The 17,670-nt window shown below is 41.4% G+C and overlaps 1 protein-coding gene across 2 annotated transcripts; it reads right to left on the bottom strand.

The window, feature by feature from the left end:
* Positions 1 to 274: 274 nt before the first annotated feature.
* Positions 275 to 16,331, bottom strand: omd (integrator complex subunit 5 omd). 2 transcript variants are annotated; one of them, XM_028305545.1, is made up of 18 exons: positions 16,025 to 16,331; positions 15,610 to 15,757; positions 15,177 to 15,287; positions 13,474 to 13,646; positions 12,658 to 12,778; positions 12,412 to 12,588; positions 11,797 to 11,955; positions 11,159 to 11,290; positions 9,752 to 9,932; positions 8,478 to 8,655; positions 8,046 to 8,160; positions 6,778 to 7,001; positions 5,468 to 5,623; positions 3,582 to 3,698; positions 2,715 to 2,883; positions 1,263 to 1,402; positions 802 to 886; positions 275 to 490 (listed from the first exon to the last, which is right to left on the bottom strand). In XM_028305545.1, exons 1-18 carry the CDS (start codon positions 16,238 to 16,240, stop codon positions 348 to 350), a joined length of 2,745 nt encoding a protein of 914 aa, XP_028161346.1. In that variant the 5' UTR covers positions 16,241 to 16,331; the 3' UTR covers positions 275 to 347. The 2 variants fall into 2 exon arrangements, with proteins under 2 accessions (XP_028161346.1, XP_028161348.1); XM_028305547.1 differs by lacking the exon at positions 11,159 to 11,290 and having other exon boundaries at positions 9,752 to 10,064.
* Positions 16,332 to 17,670: the final 1,339 nt, after the last annotated feature.

The following is a 17,670-nucleotide window of genomic DNA, read 5'->3' as shown; positions in this document are numbered from 1 at the left end:
TTTAAATTCGTTTCGTTCGTCTTGCACATAAAAAGCTGGCAGGTAGCAATGAATAATTATTTCCTTTCCATGACGTATTATGGTTAATCCACGGCAGTAGGTCATTTACGCACAGTAGAAATAATTCGCCACATTGATCACCACAAGCTATATACCATTAAACAAAAACAAAATAAATTGGTTAACTTTAACTAAATGTTGTTCACGGTGGTGGTTGAACTTGACACACATGGGTTTTATGAATAGGGTAGCCTTTAAAAAATACTCCCAGAAATATGAGAAACTTGATTTATTATAAAACTATTTACATTATGTACAATTAATAATAATTAATCATCCTTATAAATCTACTGCGCGTCTTTCTCCAGATTCAAGAACATGGTAGGATAGAGATGGCCCAGGCGCCCGATCCTCTTTTGTAAGATGAGTCGCAGCGTGTCAGTGTACGTGGTTGAAGGCTTACAGCTCACCGGGTCTCGCCAGTGCAGGCCTGGGAAACATTTGCACGATAAATAAATTGGTCAGTTATAAATAATAGGCTCCTCCTCTAAAATAACACGTAAAAAAGTGGACCATATTCTAACTAAAACACGGAGAAATAACATGTTGTAAAAGTTTATAGCAGATGACACTAGTTTTGATTTAGATGTTCTATTTCTTAATTTACTTTTTAAATACATTATCGGCCTATATTTGGAGAATCTTCACCAAATAAAAAAAAATAGCTTGCATCGTCTGGTGGGAACAAAATCGGATAATGCTCTCATGTCACCGAAAAACTATAAAAGTTGGAATTCTTACCCGTGGAATCGCATGGAAACAGGGCGGGCGAGGGCACATTATCTCTGGTGTAATTCCATAGGCAATCTCTGATCACTTGCACAATCTGAAACAAAAGTTACAAATGCATTAAATATTGTTGTTAGACAGACTATACTTTTTACGCCCGATTCGACCAAACTTATTCGCGAATAACTCCTGGTATAACTGGCACATTGACAGTTTCAGTATGAGAAATATGTCAAAATGTCGAATAACTGACGATTCATTCTGAGATTTACTCTTGTTTGGTCGAATTCACTCTTAATGTTTCAACATTTTTTTTTCTTTTTATCATCTAAGCTTAGAAACCCAATAAATCCCCATTTACCGTCGTGGGCTCCCCTACTAATATCGCAGTTTTAAACATCAATTTCATCTCACTTAACACCAGGTGCGATTGTGGTCAAATACCTGCCTTGTCTAGCATAAAAAAAAATTACCTCGTTAGCAGTGAGTTCGGGCGCCATTTCGAGCATATGCGAGAGCGGGTGCGGCAGCAGTTGGCCCAACGTCATCGTGGTGAGAAGATCGCATAACGCCGCTCGCTCGCGGGATATCTCTGCCGCGTGGGTATGGCGATCTATAGGAAGAAATAAAATAAAATTATACGGTTTATTTATTTAAACTTTAGCACACATAGAAACAATGCACTGTGGCGGACTTAATGCCGGATGGCATTCTCTGCCAGTCAACCACAGGTCATGCAGAGTAAGTATCATGGTTTCTTATAAGATGATTGAAATATAGGCTGACAAAAGTGACTGCTGCTTCTTTATGCATTTAATCAGGAATGTTAAAAGCAGATGGCGATGGTTGAAAGTTAGGTTGGCGGTTTGTCCACTATAGTTTAAGATTTTGTTTGTTCTATTTAAAAATTTTTTTCTATTCCATAGCACGGCTAGCGTCTGACTGCCGTATAGATTTGGCTAAAGAAGAAATATGGTAACATCCGGCCTCCCCAAAGTGTGGTCAGCATAGGGAGTATAGGCCAATTTGTCCATTTGTAAATTGGAGGGGCATGTCGTGTTCCTGCAGTGAAACGTGGCGTGTTTCTAAATAACCTGATGATGTGTCATATGGGTCCACGATCCCCATGTGAGAGCGGTTGTACTCACCAGCAGCGACGAGGCCAGGCACAGCGAGGGCCGCACCAGGCCTGTTCATCTCCGCGAGTTTACATCGAAAACAAAACACGCACGATGGCCCACCTACAGGATACTATTCGACAAGGCCTCACATACGAGCGAACATTGACTCACGCACGCGTATTCTTATGTATGAGGAAGAAAATAAAGAAAATGGAGTATTAAATACTGTGCAGTATTTTAACTGCCTAAATAATAATAAAAACACAGAATGTACTTTTTTAAGTTGCCTCAAGACACTGAGAGGTAAATAAGTCTATATATATAAAAGAAAGTCGTGTTAGTTACTCCACTTATAACTCAAGAACGGCTGAACCGATTTAGCTGAAAATTGTCAGGGAGGTAGTTTAGAGCCAGGAGAAGGACAAGGGATTTTTAATCCCGTTCGAAATAAAAAAAAAGTCTGCTTATTTATTGCCATTAAGGCGGAACAAAGTTCGCCGGGTCAGCTAGTAGTTAATATTATTCATGATAATTCATGCTAAATCATGTATTTCCTCCGCCATTTTCCGCAGTTTGGCACCTCACGTCACATCATTTTACCGATGTCAGCCCTATAGCTTCGGCGCAGTGCCGATCACTGACGTTTGTCAACAAAATGGTGCTTGACTCTTGAGACAGGCTAAATTGTAATTTAATATTGTTAATGACATTGAGCATACATTTTTTAAAATACTTTCGCGAAGTAAAACTTCTGTACGTAGTACTTATTATTATACTGTGGCCGCACCGCGTGTATACACTCACCCAGCAGCGCCTTGAGGCGGTGCAGCAGCGTGGCGGCGACGGCGCGCAGCAGCGACGAGGCCAGGCACAGCGAGGGCCGCGCGCCCGCGCACCGCCGAAGCGCGCTGCGTGCTACCACGCACGCTTCGAGCGCGCACCGCATGTACAACTCGCGCTCGATGCTCACTTGCTGAAAAAGAGAGCTTCTATAGTCATGTCAATATGATTTAACAGAAGACGATGACGACACAACTTTGCTACTGGACAAAGCCACGCGCCACTAAGCACGCTTCTAGCGCGCAACGCATGTATAGCTCGCGCTCGATGCTCACTTGCTGAAGGACAACAAATGGTAACTTCAATAGTCATGTCGATACAAATTAACAAAAGACGACCACTACTGGACCACACTGGACAAAGCCACGCGCCATCACACACGTTTCTAACGCGCAACGCATGTATAACTGACGCTCAATGCTCACCTGCTGAAGAACAACAGATGATAACTTTAATAGTCATTCAGTCATAAGTGCACAAAAGATCCTCCCCCAAAAGATTTCCACAACACACAACCGCCTCCAAACCGCTACTCGCGCTCGATTGTCACTTGCTGAAGGAGAGAAACAGATGATCCGTGCAACTTTTAGCGTAAGCCCTCAGACGTTTCCCGAGACCTTAACCAGATCGCCTATCCAAAAAGTGGAGAACCTGTCTACACATACTCAAGGCTACATACTCGTACATTACATACACAATTGGTAGAACTAATGGCCGTTTGGAAAAAAGTCGAGTGGGATAAAGTCGCCACCAGACATAGTGTATGTTTTTTGACAAGGTGCTCAAACAAAGATTGATTCTACTACTCTTACAAGGAATGTCAATGCTTACCTTAGTAAAGTCTTCGTCAGGCCAGGGTAGGCCGTTATACATGACATCGGGAGCCACCAGCTCGACTAGAAGCAACGAGACTGACGTCATTCCTTCCACTATACCGCTATTGCCGTCCTGCGAAAAAAAGTAAAAAACAAATCACGAATCAGAAATGTATGTTGTAAAGTCTACCGCTTATCTAATTCTATGCCTGGGGTATGGGAGCGGCACGGAGGGTGATTTTGTCATGTCAAAAGTCAGCGAGACTTCAAATTCGATGGGGCCCACTGTAAACAAGCGTCGTGGCCTTCCCCACCGTGGGCCACTGCATATACTGAGTGGAGTCCCATTGCGATGGGCATTCACTTCACTTTTTATTTCCTTGTAATATTTATGTGCTATTTTTGTCTTTTTTCTGTATACGTTCTCTGTCCATAACTAAGTGATGTTCATCGTAATAAATGTTTCTTTCTTTCTTTCAAATGGCAATGCCGGATTTTGTATGGAAAGTGGCGTCTTTTTTTTTGCGCAAGTTTTGTAAGAAATTGCAACAAAATATTGCGCTATTTTTTTATTGCGCTGATTCTGCTCCATACTGATGTCTGGAGCCTTTAATGGATGGTATTGTTTGTTTACACATACAATCTCACTATTTTGTTGCAATTTCTTACAAAACTTTGCGCGCAAAAAAAAGAGATACGGATATTACCCCTATTTGTACCCGTCCTTGTTTGTCTCCGGCATGGTTGATTTGGAAACCCTTAAGTTTAGGAGGATAATGTCAAGTATAATATACTATTTGTCGATTATACATGGCAAAATTGATAGTCCACAAATATTAGCGAAAGTAGGCTTATCAGTGCCCACGCGCATACCACGGGATGTTACCGGGATGGTTGAACCGCGTCGCCGCCCTAGGCTGCTACACCGGCCGGTCACGCGCACCACTCGCGCAGCGAGCGCGCCTTCTACCCGCGCATTACGTTTAATCGGGGACTTAGTTGCTCAGCACGATATCGACATATTTGCCGACCGCTTAGGTACAATAATGGTATTAATTCATAGATTTTTGTGTAAGTAATAACTTTGAATAACTTTGACATTGATCTCTGGACATAAATGTATTTATCTCTTATTCTTATTAGTAGTCTTAGGTATGACATTCTATTTTGGACTTAATTATTTTATGTATTTAATTTTAATGTTATTTGACTATTATTTAATTTATCGTTTTAATTATTTGACAATTTTACATATTGAAATTGATATTATAAATTATCTGTATTGTATAACTTGTTGGCGCGTTGGACTTTCTGTAAGCCTTCAAGCAGATTATAAATAAATAAATAAATAAATAAATAAATAAATCTAGTATCAAAATCATCAAACTTCTAATGCTCGTAACTCAGTTTAGACTGAGTTTAGAGGTATACATGTCATAGTAAGTTTGGTTTATTACACTATTTTGTAATCAAAAAACAAAGTTTGGTCGATGGCCGCGCGAAAAAAAAAAGACGCCAATTTCCGGCATTGTCTTTTGTATCCTCTGTCACGTCATTATATTATGTCAATGTCACCCCTCACGTGTCGGTCCCATACCTCAGGCACTCAGTTATTCGCTAGTAGACCTTATAGCATAGTCTATAGCAGTCTTTCCCAAAGTGGGCGATAACGACCCCTTGTGGGCGCTGCAGGCTTAAAGGGGGGCGGTAAGAGACCTAGAAAAAAAATCGGGACGTTGTGTAGAGGCTTGGGAGGCGTCATCTACTAGGAGGACTCTTAGACACCGACTGAGCTCGACTCTTGACTACAAAAATAGGGGGCGCTAAAAATAATTTATTCTCAAAGTAGGCAGTAGACTAAGTAAGTTTGGGAACCGCTGGTCTATAGCGTATTATTCTCACCATGCAAGACATAAGGGCGCCCATCAACAACTCGTTATTAGCGGTGAGCACGGGCGGCAAATAGTCTTCGATCTCGTCGAGTTTGCGCACGCCTTTACCGATGATTCCAGCGTGGAATACCGACGTGTGGCTCTGAGTCAGCTGAGTTATCGGACCCTGCAAGGAAAATGTATTTGAAGCACGGAAGATACACATGAGGTTATTTAGTGTCCACTGCAGGAATACCGGATATACATAATCATCAGGAAATTCAATCTCCTTTGCAGGACGACACGACTCTCCAAATTACCCGGAGCAAATGGACGATAATGGCTTATACTTCCCAAGCTGGATAGGGACGCATGTTGGGACGTTCAGATGATCGCATATTTTGTCCCTTAGTCGCTCCTTAGTAATCCAAGGAAAAAGTGGAGATGGTCCTGATCTACTATTTGAACTACTACCCTAATAGTATGTTAAAACTTTCATTTTGCTCGATGTTTACTATAAATACCACTCTAATAAACACGTAAGGAACGTGGTTCAGGAAATTACATTATTGCTTTTCCGCTTGATGTTTCATACTGTGTTTCGCCGTTGGCACTGTAAAAGATTGTTAGCTGTCCTAGATATTTATTTCTGCTCTACTTACGCGTTTCCGGTTCAAGTGTATCAGCAGGTCTGGAGTCGTCCAGTCCTTGGAGGCGGCACAGAGAACATAGCACTAATACAGACGCGTCAACACATATAAAATACGTGAGCATCCTAAGCTGGGTTCATCAGGTAAGCAACTTTTTTTACCCAAAAGCGCTAGGATAAGCTAAGATTTTACCGAAACTCAAGTAGTTCGGGCATTTATTTAAGTTTATTTATTGTACATAGATGGCGCTATAGTCAATATGTGATTAATGAATGGTTTAGGGTAGTGGAGTGGATATTTGCTCAAGCTGGAAAAAGAAATAAGTAGATAAAAAGAAGCGCAAGCTATTGTGTGTGTACGTACTCTAATAATAATGATGTGAAATAGCTCTGTTTTTTAATGGCTAGTCATTACAATTATGGTAACTCTACGTTTCACTAAGAACACTCCGTCAGTTACTCGTTTGTTCGTCCGTTCGATCCAACCAAGACATCCACTGCTGGACAAAGACCTCCTCAATTATTTCCGCAACAACCGGTCCTGTGTTGTCAGCGTCAAGGTGCTACGCAACTTGATTGTTAATTTGTATTATTTTATTAAGCGAACCTATTTGTAGCTAAGCTAAGTTCTATTGAGAAATAAATGTGTGGCTTTTAATTATTGTCTTGTTTTTTTAACAGTATAAACTTACATGCTTCTGGTTCAAATTGATCAGCAAGTCATCTTGCGGCCAGTCCTTGCTCGCAGCGACCGTATTGGCCACGACTGGTCGGCTGCCGAATGCCTTCTCTTCTCTAAACATGGCGGTTTCCAACAAGTCTCGTAACGCGACGGAGCGCGCCATCTTGCTGTGGATGCAAAGCTTGCGCAGGAGTCGACACGCAGTTTGTACGCCGCGAAGCTTGTCCATTATATCTGCCGATGCAATTCAATGTCATTTTAACCCTATTGCGCAAGTTCCCAGTGTATGTTTCTTTGGCACACTCTGTAGCATAAAATCTAGATGGATTTTAGCTTGAGAGGTGTTTTTGATTGGCATGTATTTAAATGATCTTTTTAAATTAGCAAAAACGGCAAATAAAAAAATCTAAATGGTCATCTATTTTAATGATTGATCCTCTTTCTTCGAGACATAAAATAAACTAGCTTTCCGCCCGCGGCTTCGCCCGCGTGGAATTTTGTCTGTCACAGAAAAACTTTATCGCGCGCGTCCCTGTTTCAAAAACCGGGATAAAAACTATCCTATGTTCTTTCCCGGGACTCAAACTATCTCTATGCCAAATTTCATCAAAATCGGTTGCGAGGTTTAAGCGGGAAAGCGTAACAGACAGACAGACAGACAGACAAAGTACCGCGTAAATTAAAAGATATTTTTTAATTAAAAATATTAACCAATAATATTTTTTGTTAGATCAAATATATTTTAAAGTTAAGTTATACATAGATCGAAATGTATTTATTAGGTGATCAATATTAAAAGGCAAACTTGATATAAAAATCATCAAATTGACAAAATTAAAGATCAATAACTAAAAAAGAGGATCAAATATTATTTTTGTTTACCAAATATTAAAAGAGTATGTTAAACATAAATATTATGTTACCTTTAATGAAGATCATTCATAATTTATCCGTAGATCAACTAATATAGACCCAATAATTAATATAAAGATAAAATATAATAAAAAACATCATTTATTTTTAAAAGTGCACATACAAAAAAGATCAATTAGTTTTTAGAGGATCAAATAATATTGTCCCTTTTTGATTCGTCACAATGGAGATACAATTTACTTAAAATGTTGCTACAGAAATTACTGCCTAACATAGAAATGATTTTTAGATTCCGTTTGGAGGCGACCTGCATCCAGCGCCTTCTAACCTTCTTTTCCACCTCGTGAATAAAACTTGTTTGATAAGCTTGCAAAATAAAATTAGGTGCTAATATAATTTTCTTACCTTTCTCGTGAAGGCACCTAAAGAAATATTTGACGGTGGACTGGACCACTTTTATTAGCACCTCCACACTGGGTGGCGGGGATTTGGTGCCTGACATGTCCACTCTATCAAGTACCTGAAACAAAGAATATTACGTCATCTATGTGATATTATTTTATGGGCCACAGAAGGCATGTAAAAAATATTTGCTGAAGTAAACTATACCAACATCAACAACTATACTCAAAATAAGCTGAATATATGGTTGTTAGGAGTGGGTTTAACACAAGCGGTGAACGGGTATAGAAGTATTCCTCGAATCCACGGCGATCCGTTGCGGACTCCGTTCCGATGCCACATTTTTTTTTATGTATGTTATGGCAGGTACATATTTCACCGCAGTCAAAACTGATGATGGTACTAATAGGGTAGGGTAGGGTCAATTTCACATACCTCAGCTAGAGCATGACAAGTGGGCATTTCATCCAGCGACGCCATAGTGCAAGGGGGGCGTGGCCTCAGCAAAGAGGTGTACTCTTTCAAAGCTCCGCCTATGCCGTAAAGGTTGGCTTCCACTGCTCGACCGATCGGCCGCGTTCGTAAGTGAGACACCTGGTTGGAGTTCTCCCATCTATTAGAAAGAATCAGGTATGTAATAAAAACCATGAAGTTATAAAAGTACACGGGAAGTAAGTTATATTATAGCCTGACCAGGAACATAAAAACCCTGGCATAGAGGCGCGTCAATTGCATTTGATAGTGCAACACTGAGTACAGTCGTACCTGTGTTAGATAATAGGCTAACTTTATGTATCAGGATTTAGGATTACGGGCTAATTTGATATTTTCATAAATTAACGAAAAAATATTATTATAGGTAACCTGGTTTAAATAAATTAAATGAAACCATCAATCGAGCTAGTAGAATTTATTTTATTATTCTCTTATTTTAAACTCGGTACTTCTTTCCCAATTCCATAAAATTCAACACTTAGAAAGTGACAAAAAAAATTAAAATAGGTAGTTGAAACAAACCACAGCTATTTTTCATAGTGGACTGTACTATACGATACACATGTCAGTCAATTTGACAACCTTTGTCGGAAACATTATTCAATGAAAATATTGTCCGAACCCTTAGTATTTCTCTTCGACAAATCCTTTAACACATTGTGAACCACTTTTCTTTCACGACTATAAAAAGATTTTAGCAATTTAATTCACAAAATCAATTGCGCACATTTAATATAAAGTTTGTTTACACTTTGACAGCAATAGACTGACATGCAAGGTGACATGTCAATGAAGTTTTCAGTTACTGTTGCCATTAAAATAAATTAGTACCATTAGTTTTCCGCAACATGGCGAGGGTTTTTATGTTCCTGGTCAGGCTATAGTTAGTTTTCGAAAATAAACACTGGAACTGGAATCAAACTCTGCATACAATGAATTGATCAGATTCAATACAACAAAATATTTTTAAATAGGGGCACAAGCAGTTAATAATTGTCCTCTTGTTTATTTCTCTCAAATAAAAAGTTTTCTATTCTATTCTAAATTAATAAAAAAGACAAAGGAACATAGTTAAAAAAGAAATGAAAACATTAAAATGTCAAGGGGCCTAACCTGACACAAAACCTTGATTGAGGATTTCTCATTTTCGTGAAAGATTTTTTTTTAGTTTGAATAAAAAAAATACTATAAAGGATATTCAGCAAGCAACTCACCTCAACAATTTAATAATGTTCAAACAGTAATAATGCACATAAGTCTTCTGGTCTTTAGGCACATTATCCTCTATGAAGCACCTTTTAATCTCCGTGTCTGCCAAGACAGCGTCTCTCAATGCATGCTCAACGGCCGTCTTTATGAAGCCCTGGTATCTGTCCGAATCCATGATGACGTCAGGGCCGTCGTTAGGCACGTGCATAGTGATGGTGCCAGATATGATTCGCACGAGAAGCGCGAGAGTTGAGTCGTCGCGGGCGTATTGGAGGAGGTAGCTGACGGTACTGATGAATTCTGAAGGTTGGTTGTAGCCTGTGGAGTTTTTGTTTGTTAAAAAAGTAGTATTACTGGTATATCAACTGTGTAAGTTGCAACTTCGGTGGGTAAGTATAATATTTTAAACTATTATATTGCTTTTTTTTTACTATAAATCGCGCCAGAGCAGACGACGCCGCATCTCTTCAGTCTGCCCGCGACCATGACTCGTACAACCGAGTTGAAACGTCGGGAGGGTAAATATCTAATTTACCGTTATAAAAGTTTCGGTGGGTAAGGATTTGTGCCATCGACTGTACTAAACAGGCTGGCCAGTGCCACGCCGCAATGACCTTAAGGTCCAGTTTCCACCAAGGCGGAGCGTGCGGAAAGATGTGCGGCGAAGCTTGCAGGCTATTTCCACCAAAGCGGAGCGGAGAAGAGCGGAGGGATGGGGAGACGAGAAATGTGTGAGCTGTCAGTCTATTGCTATCTATGAAACACCGCAACGCTCCGCACCAGTCCATGATGACGTCAGGCCCGTCGTTAAGCACGTGCATAGTGATGGTGCCTGATATGATTCGCACGAGTAGCGCGAGGGTCGAATCGTCGCGGGCGTATTGGAGGAGGTAGCTGACGGTACTGATGAATTCTGAGGGTTGGTTGTAGCCTGTGGAGTTTTTGTTTGTTAAAAAAGTAGTATTACAGGTATATCAACTGTGTGTAAGTTGCAACTTCGGTGAGCAAGTATAATATTTTAAACTATTATATTGCTTTTTTTACTATAAATCGCGCCAGAGCAGACGACGCCGCATCTCTTCAGTCTGCCCGCGACCATGACTCGTACAACCGAGTTGAAACGTCGGGAGGGTAAATATCTAATTTACCGTTATAAAAGTTTCGGTGGGTAAGGATTTGTGCCATCGACTGTCCTAAAGAAGCTGGCCAGTGCCAAGCCGCAATGACCTTAAGGCCCAGTTTCCACCAAGGCGGAGCGTGCGGAAAGATGTGCGGCGAAGCTTGCAGGCTATTTCCACCAAAGCGGAGCGGAGAAGATTGGAGCGATGGGGAGACGAGAAATGTGTGAGCTGTCAGTCTATTGCTATCTATGAATCACCGCACATCTCCGCACCAGTCCATGATGACGTCAGAGCCGTCGTTAGGCACGTGCATAGTGATGGTGCCAGATATGATTCGCACGAGTAGCGCGAGAGTTGAGTCGTCGCGGGCGTATTGGAGGAGGTAGCTGACGGTGCTGATGAATTCTGAGGGTTGGTTGTAGCCTGCAGGGATACGATTTGATAAAAACGTATGTGTATTTGAAATATGTTTTTCACAAACTTGGCCTTAACTGGTTGAATTTTTATTAGTGGTCAAGCTGTATATCCTGGCTACACAGGACACAGCGGTGGGAACGAGAGATGGGAATAGTCCCGCCCGTGCACATAAGTCTCACGGTCATTGGGGTAGCTCAGGCCATTCTCCACATTTATGTCCCAGTGGCGTTGGTTGGAGGAGTGGTCTAATTAGGCGTAATAGCTATCATACCAAGTAATATCAAGATGCCATTTTTCTAATTGGTCATCAATCAAATCGAATACAAAGATCTTACAACGAAACTTATAAGATATGAAAGAACTATGCCACTAAGTACATACAGAATGGTCACCGAAAAATTCACGCATTTTAAGATAGTGTCCCTCTGTATATAAAGTTTTTTTTTTACGTGTCGATAGAGCTAGCCAGCAAAATATAGTTACGTCAAAATATGCTACAAAATATTACTTACTGACTAAAATCAGTATCCTAGCGAGGGAATACTGCTCCAACTTGTTGCCGATCAGCAACTTCTCCCGGACTATGTTGATCTCTTCCGCGGCGCTCGTCAGCAGAGGTATTGGCTTGTCCGGGAACAAGCTCTCGAATTCTAACTTTTGGAGCAAATATTCTGCAATTGAAAAATAATAAACATAAAATATTGAGATTCTAAAAAGATTAGTGTCTAGATTCAATACCTCAGACCATAGCAGGAGCAGGTCAGGTTGTGTTGAGCATAGGGTTGTCATCTCTAAAATTTGGCAACAAGGACTAGACGCGTAAAAACCCCGGATTTTGGATTTGAAGCCTAGAATCCAGACATCAGGTTTTTTTTAAACTTAGTCGCATCGCCCGGCATCGACCTGAGAATGAAAATTTTAAACCCGGACTACAAATGAAACCCCGCCCGGACGCACACCGGACGCTCTAAACTAGGACATAACGGGGGAAACCCGGACGAATGGGAACCCAGGGTCCGGGTTGAGCATAACATAGAGGCAATCTCTTACTTCGATCTCTTTTACCTCTGGAGAATGTCCTGCCATGAGCATTATGAAACAAAAGACTACCAATTTACAAGTCTCACCTAGAAGTTGCCTGCAGAACAGATTCTTCTGTGCATATTTCAGCAGCAGCAGCAGACATCTGACGTCACACCGCATTAGCAAGGCGACGAGTGAAGCTGGTCCCACGCCTTCCCAAGCGGGCGTGTGGCGCTGGGTCGAACAAATCACACAGAGGCGGTCCATGACCTCATCGGTTACTAGGAAACAATAACAATGGTATTATTATGAAGAAATAAATAGAAGAATGGATAGAGGAAGATACATACGTGTTAACGCGATGTCTTGTGTGAGAGCTTTCAGAACTATGTCTGATTTGGACGCGAGGTTCAGAAGGTAGGGTATCACGTCACGTTTTTTATCTATTTTACTGTCTTCTTTGATGGCCTCCTAAAACAAAATTGAAATCATTATTACAGTTGTAATATAGATGCAACAATATCATTTATTTACTAGATTCTAGGTGAGAACGGCTGATCTAGATATAACTCAGGCACACCACTTGCTCTTCGACGATCACGCGATGCCTCAAATAGCAGTCAGCCCCACGCATCGGGACCGTGCCTTGGCAATACCACTGCTGTAGCGAGACCCAAGCAAGAAGCTAGACGTGGAGCCATACAAGGGGCCAGACGGTACTGCTGCAGCCAGAGCAAGGCGAGGGGTCAAGCAGTGCAGCTGCAGTGAGAGCCAGGCGAGAAGGGCCAGGCCCGGGACAAGGCGATGGGCCAAAAGCAGTTACAGCAAAAGCCTGCGAGAGGCCAGCCTCGGGTCTAAACAGTGCAACTGCAGTGAGTCAGGCTAGGGGAAAGGTCTGAGACAAGGCAGAAGAGCCAGCCGCGGGTCTCGGGCCAGATGAGGGGCCAGGCGGTGAAGCTGCAGCGAGAGCAAGGCGACGGGCCAGCTGCTGGTCTACCGTGGGGCCAGACGGCGCAGTTGCAGCGGCAAGGGGCCAGGCGCGGGTCCAGACAATGGCTGGACAGTGGAGCTGCAGACAGTGCAAGCTAGGGGCCAGGCCCGGGACAAGACTACGGGCCAGAATAGGGTCCACAATCGGAACCAGACAGCCTGCTGTAACTACTCACGTGGAACAGGTCAGCCAATGCCGCGCGCACGTGCAGCAGCGCTGGCGGGTGCTGCGCCAGGTGCGCCAGGACCGCGCGCGCCGCGTCCACGCCGAGAGCCAGCGCCCGCGGCGCCACCAGCGCCGGCTCCGCGCGACCCACCCAGCCTACCGCCCATGAACACGCCCAGGAACCTACGATGTATGATTGGGAAGCTTATACAGGGTGTTAATTTCAACCCTCGCCATATTTAGGGAGTTGATTAAGTAGCTTATTCTGATCACGAATCAGTAAATAAATTGACTTCGAAAAAAATTTAAAACGAACTTTAACTTTAGTTATTGTATTTTATTTTGATGGATTATAAACTACTATATGTGTATAAAAATCTATAACAAAATTCCAGATAGATTTAAGAAGGGGTCAACCACTGTCATGACACGGAACTTAATAGTGTAAAGGAATTCCTAGACACAAAATTTGCATGCTGATATTGTTAAGCAGAATAGTAACACTCTACCTAAATGTAACACCTAAACCATTGTACCTATTCTTTGCAAATAAATACTTTGACTTTGACTTTAATATGGCGAGGATTGAAATCAACACCCTGTATAAGATAATTTTCAACATCGTGGGATGGGATGGGACCTAAGGCTCGGCGCAAATGGGCCACCGACCACAGCCACCGGTGGCCAGCGACAGCGACTTAAGAGCGCTTTCACATTACGGCGTTAGAAGCGCGACAGCAGCGGGGCAGCGACGATTTATAATGTGAAGGCATGCATCCGCTGTCACATAGCATGACATTTTCAGCAGCGCGTCTGTCGCGCGTTTGCTGCGCTGCTAAATCGCCTAAATGTGAAAGCGCTCTAACACACTTTTTAATATATTTTATATCTAGACGCGCCGCACACGTGTATCCGGAGGCGGACACTCGCAACAGTAGGTAGTGTACATGCGTGCGACAGCCACCGGTAGCTGTGGTCGGTGGCCCATTTGCGCCGAGCCTTATTTAAAACTGTGCGGACGTTAGACGCGGGCTCACGCAGCGGGTGCCCATAAATGCACACTAGCGGCGTACGCCCGACCCCGTCCAGCGCCACTACGCTGCTAATCGGAAAGGATGCTTTTCAGTACCGGTCCCAGGACAGCCCAGGAATGAGAGGGAAGGGCATAGCATACTGTGTCGCCACTACAATGGCCTAACTCAGTGGTTCCCAAAGTTGTCTGGGCTACTACGACTCATCTAAACTACTAATAAAAGTTCCCAAACTCGGGACCCACCTATAGGAAATTGCGCCCACTGCCCAGCGGTTGTATTGGTAAGGGTGGTGTGTCGTTCTACAGGCAGGGCCCACTCAATGTTCGCTGACGACCCACCACTGTGCACTGGGTCGTTTGAGAAACAACCCCATAGTTTGAGAAACCCTGGCCTAACTAATATGTTATTATTCTCACAAACTATCATTATGTCACTCAAGGAGTACACCATTCATACACATCTTTGAATAGACATTGCTAGGCTAGACCAAACTCATACTCTGCATACAAAACTCATGCTCAAAGAGAAACGTAAGATGAAGATGACATCAAGCAATAAGTGCTACTTAAAAAATCTTCTACTGCATCAAAGATCATAAAGAAAATAAAAAATAATAATCATATCGCAAGCTTACAATAAATAAGCAATAAATGTTTTCAATAAATTATTAATACATTACCCAACATCATGTCAATGCATTTGGCCCTCTCCTCAGAGTTGAGTAGTGTCAAGTTCTGTGTTGTCATATCTAGTAAAGTCCGGACTGTCTCAAGGCTCTGTAATGTTGCATCTGAAACAAAATCAAGGCTAAGGAAATATCCAAATGTTCAATCTTAATTTGTTAAAAACTCTTTTACAAAGATTTTAATAAAACATCTCCTTATCTGTCGAGTCTGGTTCAAAGAAAAACCAAAAATCTTCTTTCTATAAAAAAGCAATGAATTGTATTATTTCACCATGGTCATGCTGTTTGTTTACTATAATGTGTTTTTAACTTTCTTCTTCCTCGGTCCCTCACTGATGAGGATCGCGACCACAGATAGTGTTCCTCCACAGACTGCGGTCATAAGCTGTGTGAACCGCACGAAGTTATGATGACGCTTTAAACTTACTTGGTACATTTGATTTCTTCGTAGCAATGTCCATGATCAAGTTGATGCACCAGGGGGTAATAAACGGAGCCCATGAGGGGCCCAAGCTGCACAGCTCGGGCCCAATCATGCTCACACTTTCCAGAGATCCGTTAGTGCTCAAATCAGGCTGGAAAGAAGACCCAAGAGATTATCACACCACATTTTCAGCATAGTAGTATTAACAACCATCCTACTCATATAACAATGTTTTGTTTGTTACCCTTTCAAAGCCAAATCTAAAGAACCTATATGAATTAAACTTAAGAGCAATGAAGCTTAAACATCAAAATAATATATAGGCTTTTTAATATAATGTAAAACAAGAGTTTTGATAAAATTAAGATGTTTTGAATTTAGGTTATAATTTAAGTTCTCCAAAAACTAAAATATTTACCTCATAATCAGACTGGTTGAGAGAAACATTAACCGCATCGTGGAACACCATCGCAAAAAATTCCAACACAGCATCCCTAGCAGCTGGGAAGTTCTTCAGAAGGGAAATGCCGATCTTTGTGAGCTCTGGTGCATTCTGAGAGTTTCTACGTGATACGCCATAAATAAAACTGTTCAGGTCGGCAGATAAGGCCGTTGAATTAGTTTGAGGGTTCATGACGAAACTGCAGTGTAATGAAATTAATTAAAATCGCAGAAAAACATTTACACCAAAATACGGCATCATCAAAAAGTAACGTCAAGTTTGACAGCTGGAACAACTGACATTAATATTTTTAATTCCACTTGGACGATAGAATCTATGCTTATGCTTATACCTCGTAATTTATTTTTATTATCGATATTATTGTAGATATTTGAATTGTGGTTAATCTTGGACTCGTATTTATTTAATTAATAAACTGTTTAATCCATAAACCTTGAATTTTTTTATTCATCTTCATCATTACGCACCACCTACACTACAAGTCTACAATACAAGTGCCTACAACTTGTACAAGCAGCATTTTTGTTAATCATATTCTACTTTCGTCCCAGAAATTAACCAACCAGTTGTTTAAAATAAAAGGTTAAAGGTTTATTTTAACCATAGTTTATAAGATGGTAAAGATAGATATAACAGCCTGTATCAAAAAGCGCAATCCGCAAACATATTGGCGCAAAACTTGGACCTCTATCACGGACATAAGTAGGTGCATTTCGAATTTTCGAATCGACTTCTTCTTACTGGCATAGAAATCTTCAAAGAAGAACCTCTACAGAAAACGAAGCGAAATAAAAAACGGAGCTCACCCATCGCAGTTTTCAGTAGGAATCGAACTGGTACAGTAGAATCTCGATTATCCGGACCTCGATTATCCGGACATCCGATTTTCCGGACTCGTTCTTCACGGTTTCTAATTACCGATTTAGGGTCTGGACCCATAAAAACGGAAGGCGCTGCCACCGTAACACGGTCCGGACTTCGTCTTAGTTCATTGTTAAAAGAAATGGATTCATCCAATGTTCTAAAATTTTGATTTTTGACTCTAAATAATGTATTGAAAACTCTTTCTATTGTAAAAACTTCATTATTGTTTGATTTTACTTTGAAATCGATTATCCGGATTTACGATTATCCGGAACACCCCTGGTTTTAATTGATCCGGATAATCGGGATTCTACTGTACTAAAGTTGCTATCCTAAAATTTTACTTAGCCTAGTCTCTATGTAGTAAATGAACTGCCCAATTAAGTAAATACTCATTTGAAAATTATAAATAACTTGAAAAAATCGAACTGTCTAAGGCGGGAATTGAACCCACGACCTTCCGCTTGCCGGGCGACTGCTCTTTCTTAGGCAGTTCGATTTTTTCAAGTTATCTATAATTTTCAAATTAGTTTGAGATGCGACTCTTAACGCTAAAAATTAAATAACTAAGTAAATACTCTTCGACGTCTTCATCAACGGCTTCCACCTCGCAGTGAGTTTTTAGTAAAAACAAGGCTGATTAAAATACGTCATAATGTTAACAATTTAATAGTCATCCGATCCTCCCTTCCAGATCCTACACACTGCATCAAATCTATACTCGTTTGTACGATCGA

The sequence above is a fragment of the Ostrinia furnacalis genome, unplaced genomic scaffold, assembly GCF_004193835.3.
Source record: "Ostrinia furnacalis isolate ACB-3 unplaced genomic scaffold, ASM419383v2 OfSCF1726, whole genome shotgun sequence".
Classification (NCBI taxonomy): domain Eukaryota; kingdom Metazoa; phylum Arthropoda; class Insecta; order Lepidoptera; family Crambidae; genus Ostrinia; species Ostrinia furnacalis.
The sequence above is the reverse complement of the archived record's forward strand: the minus strand, read 5'-3'. Positions and strand labels throughout refer to the sequence as shown.

What these genes read in the sequence shown, in the direction of transcription:
- omd (XM_028305545.1), bottom strand. Translation starts at nt 16,240, where the DNA reads ATGAACCCTCAAACTAATTCAACGGCCTTATCTGCCGACCTGAACAGT. An exon ending in GAAGAAATCAAATGTACCAA is followed by an intron (nt 15,288 to 15,609) that starts GTAAGTTTAAAG and finishes ATTTTGTTTCAG; the next exon opens with ATGCAACATTACAGAGCCTT. An exon ending in CTTGTCATGCTCTAGCTGAG is followed by an intron (nt 8,161 to 8,477) that starts GTATGTGAAATT and finishes TCTTTGTTTCAG; the next exon opens with GTACTTGATAGAGTGGACAT.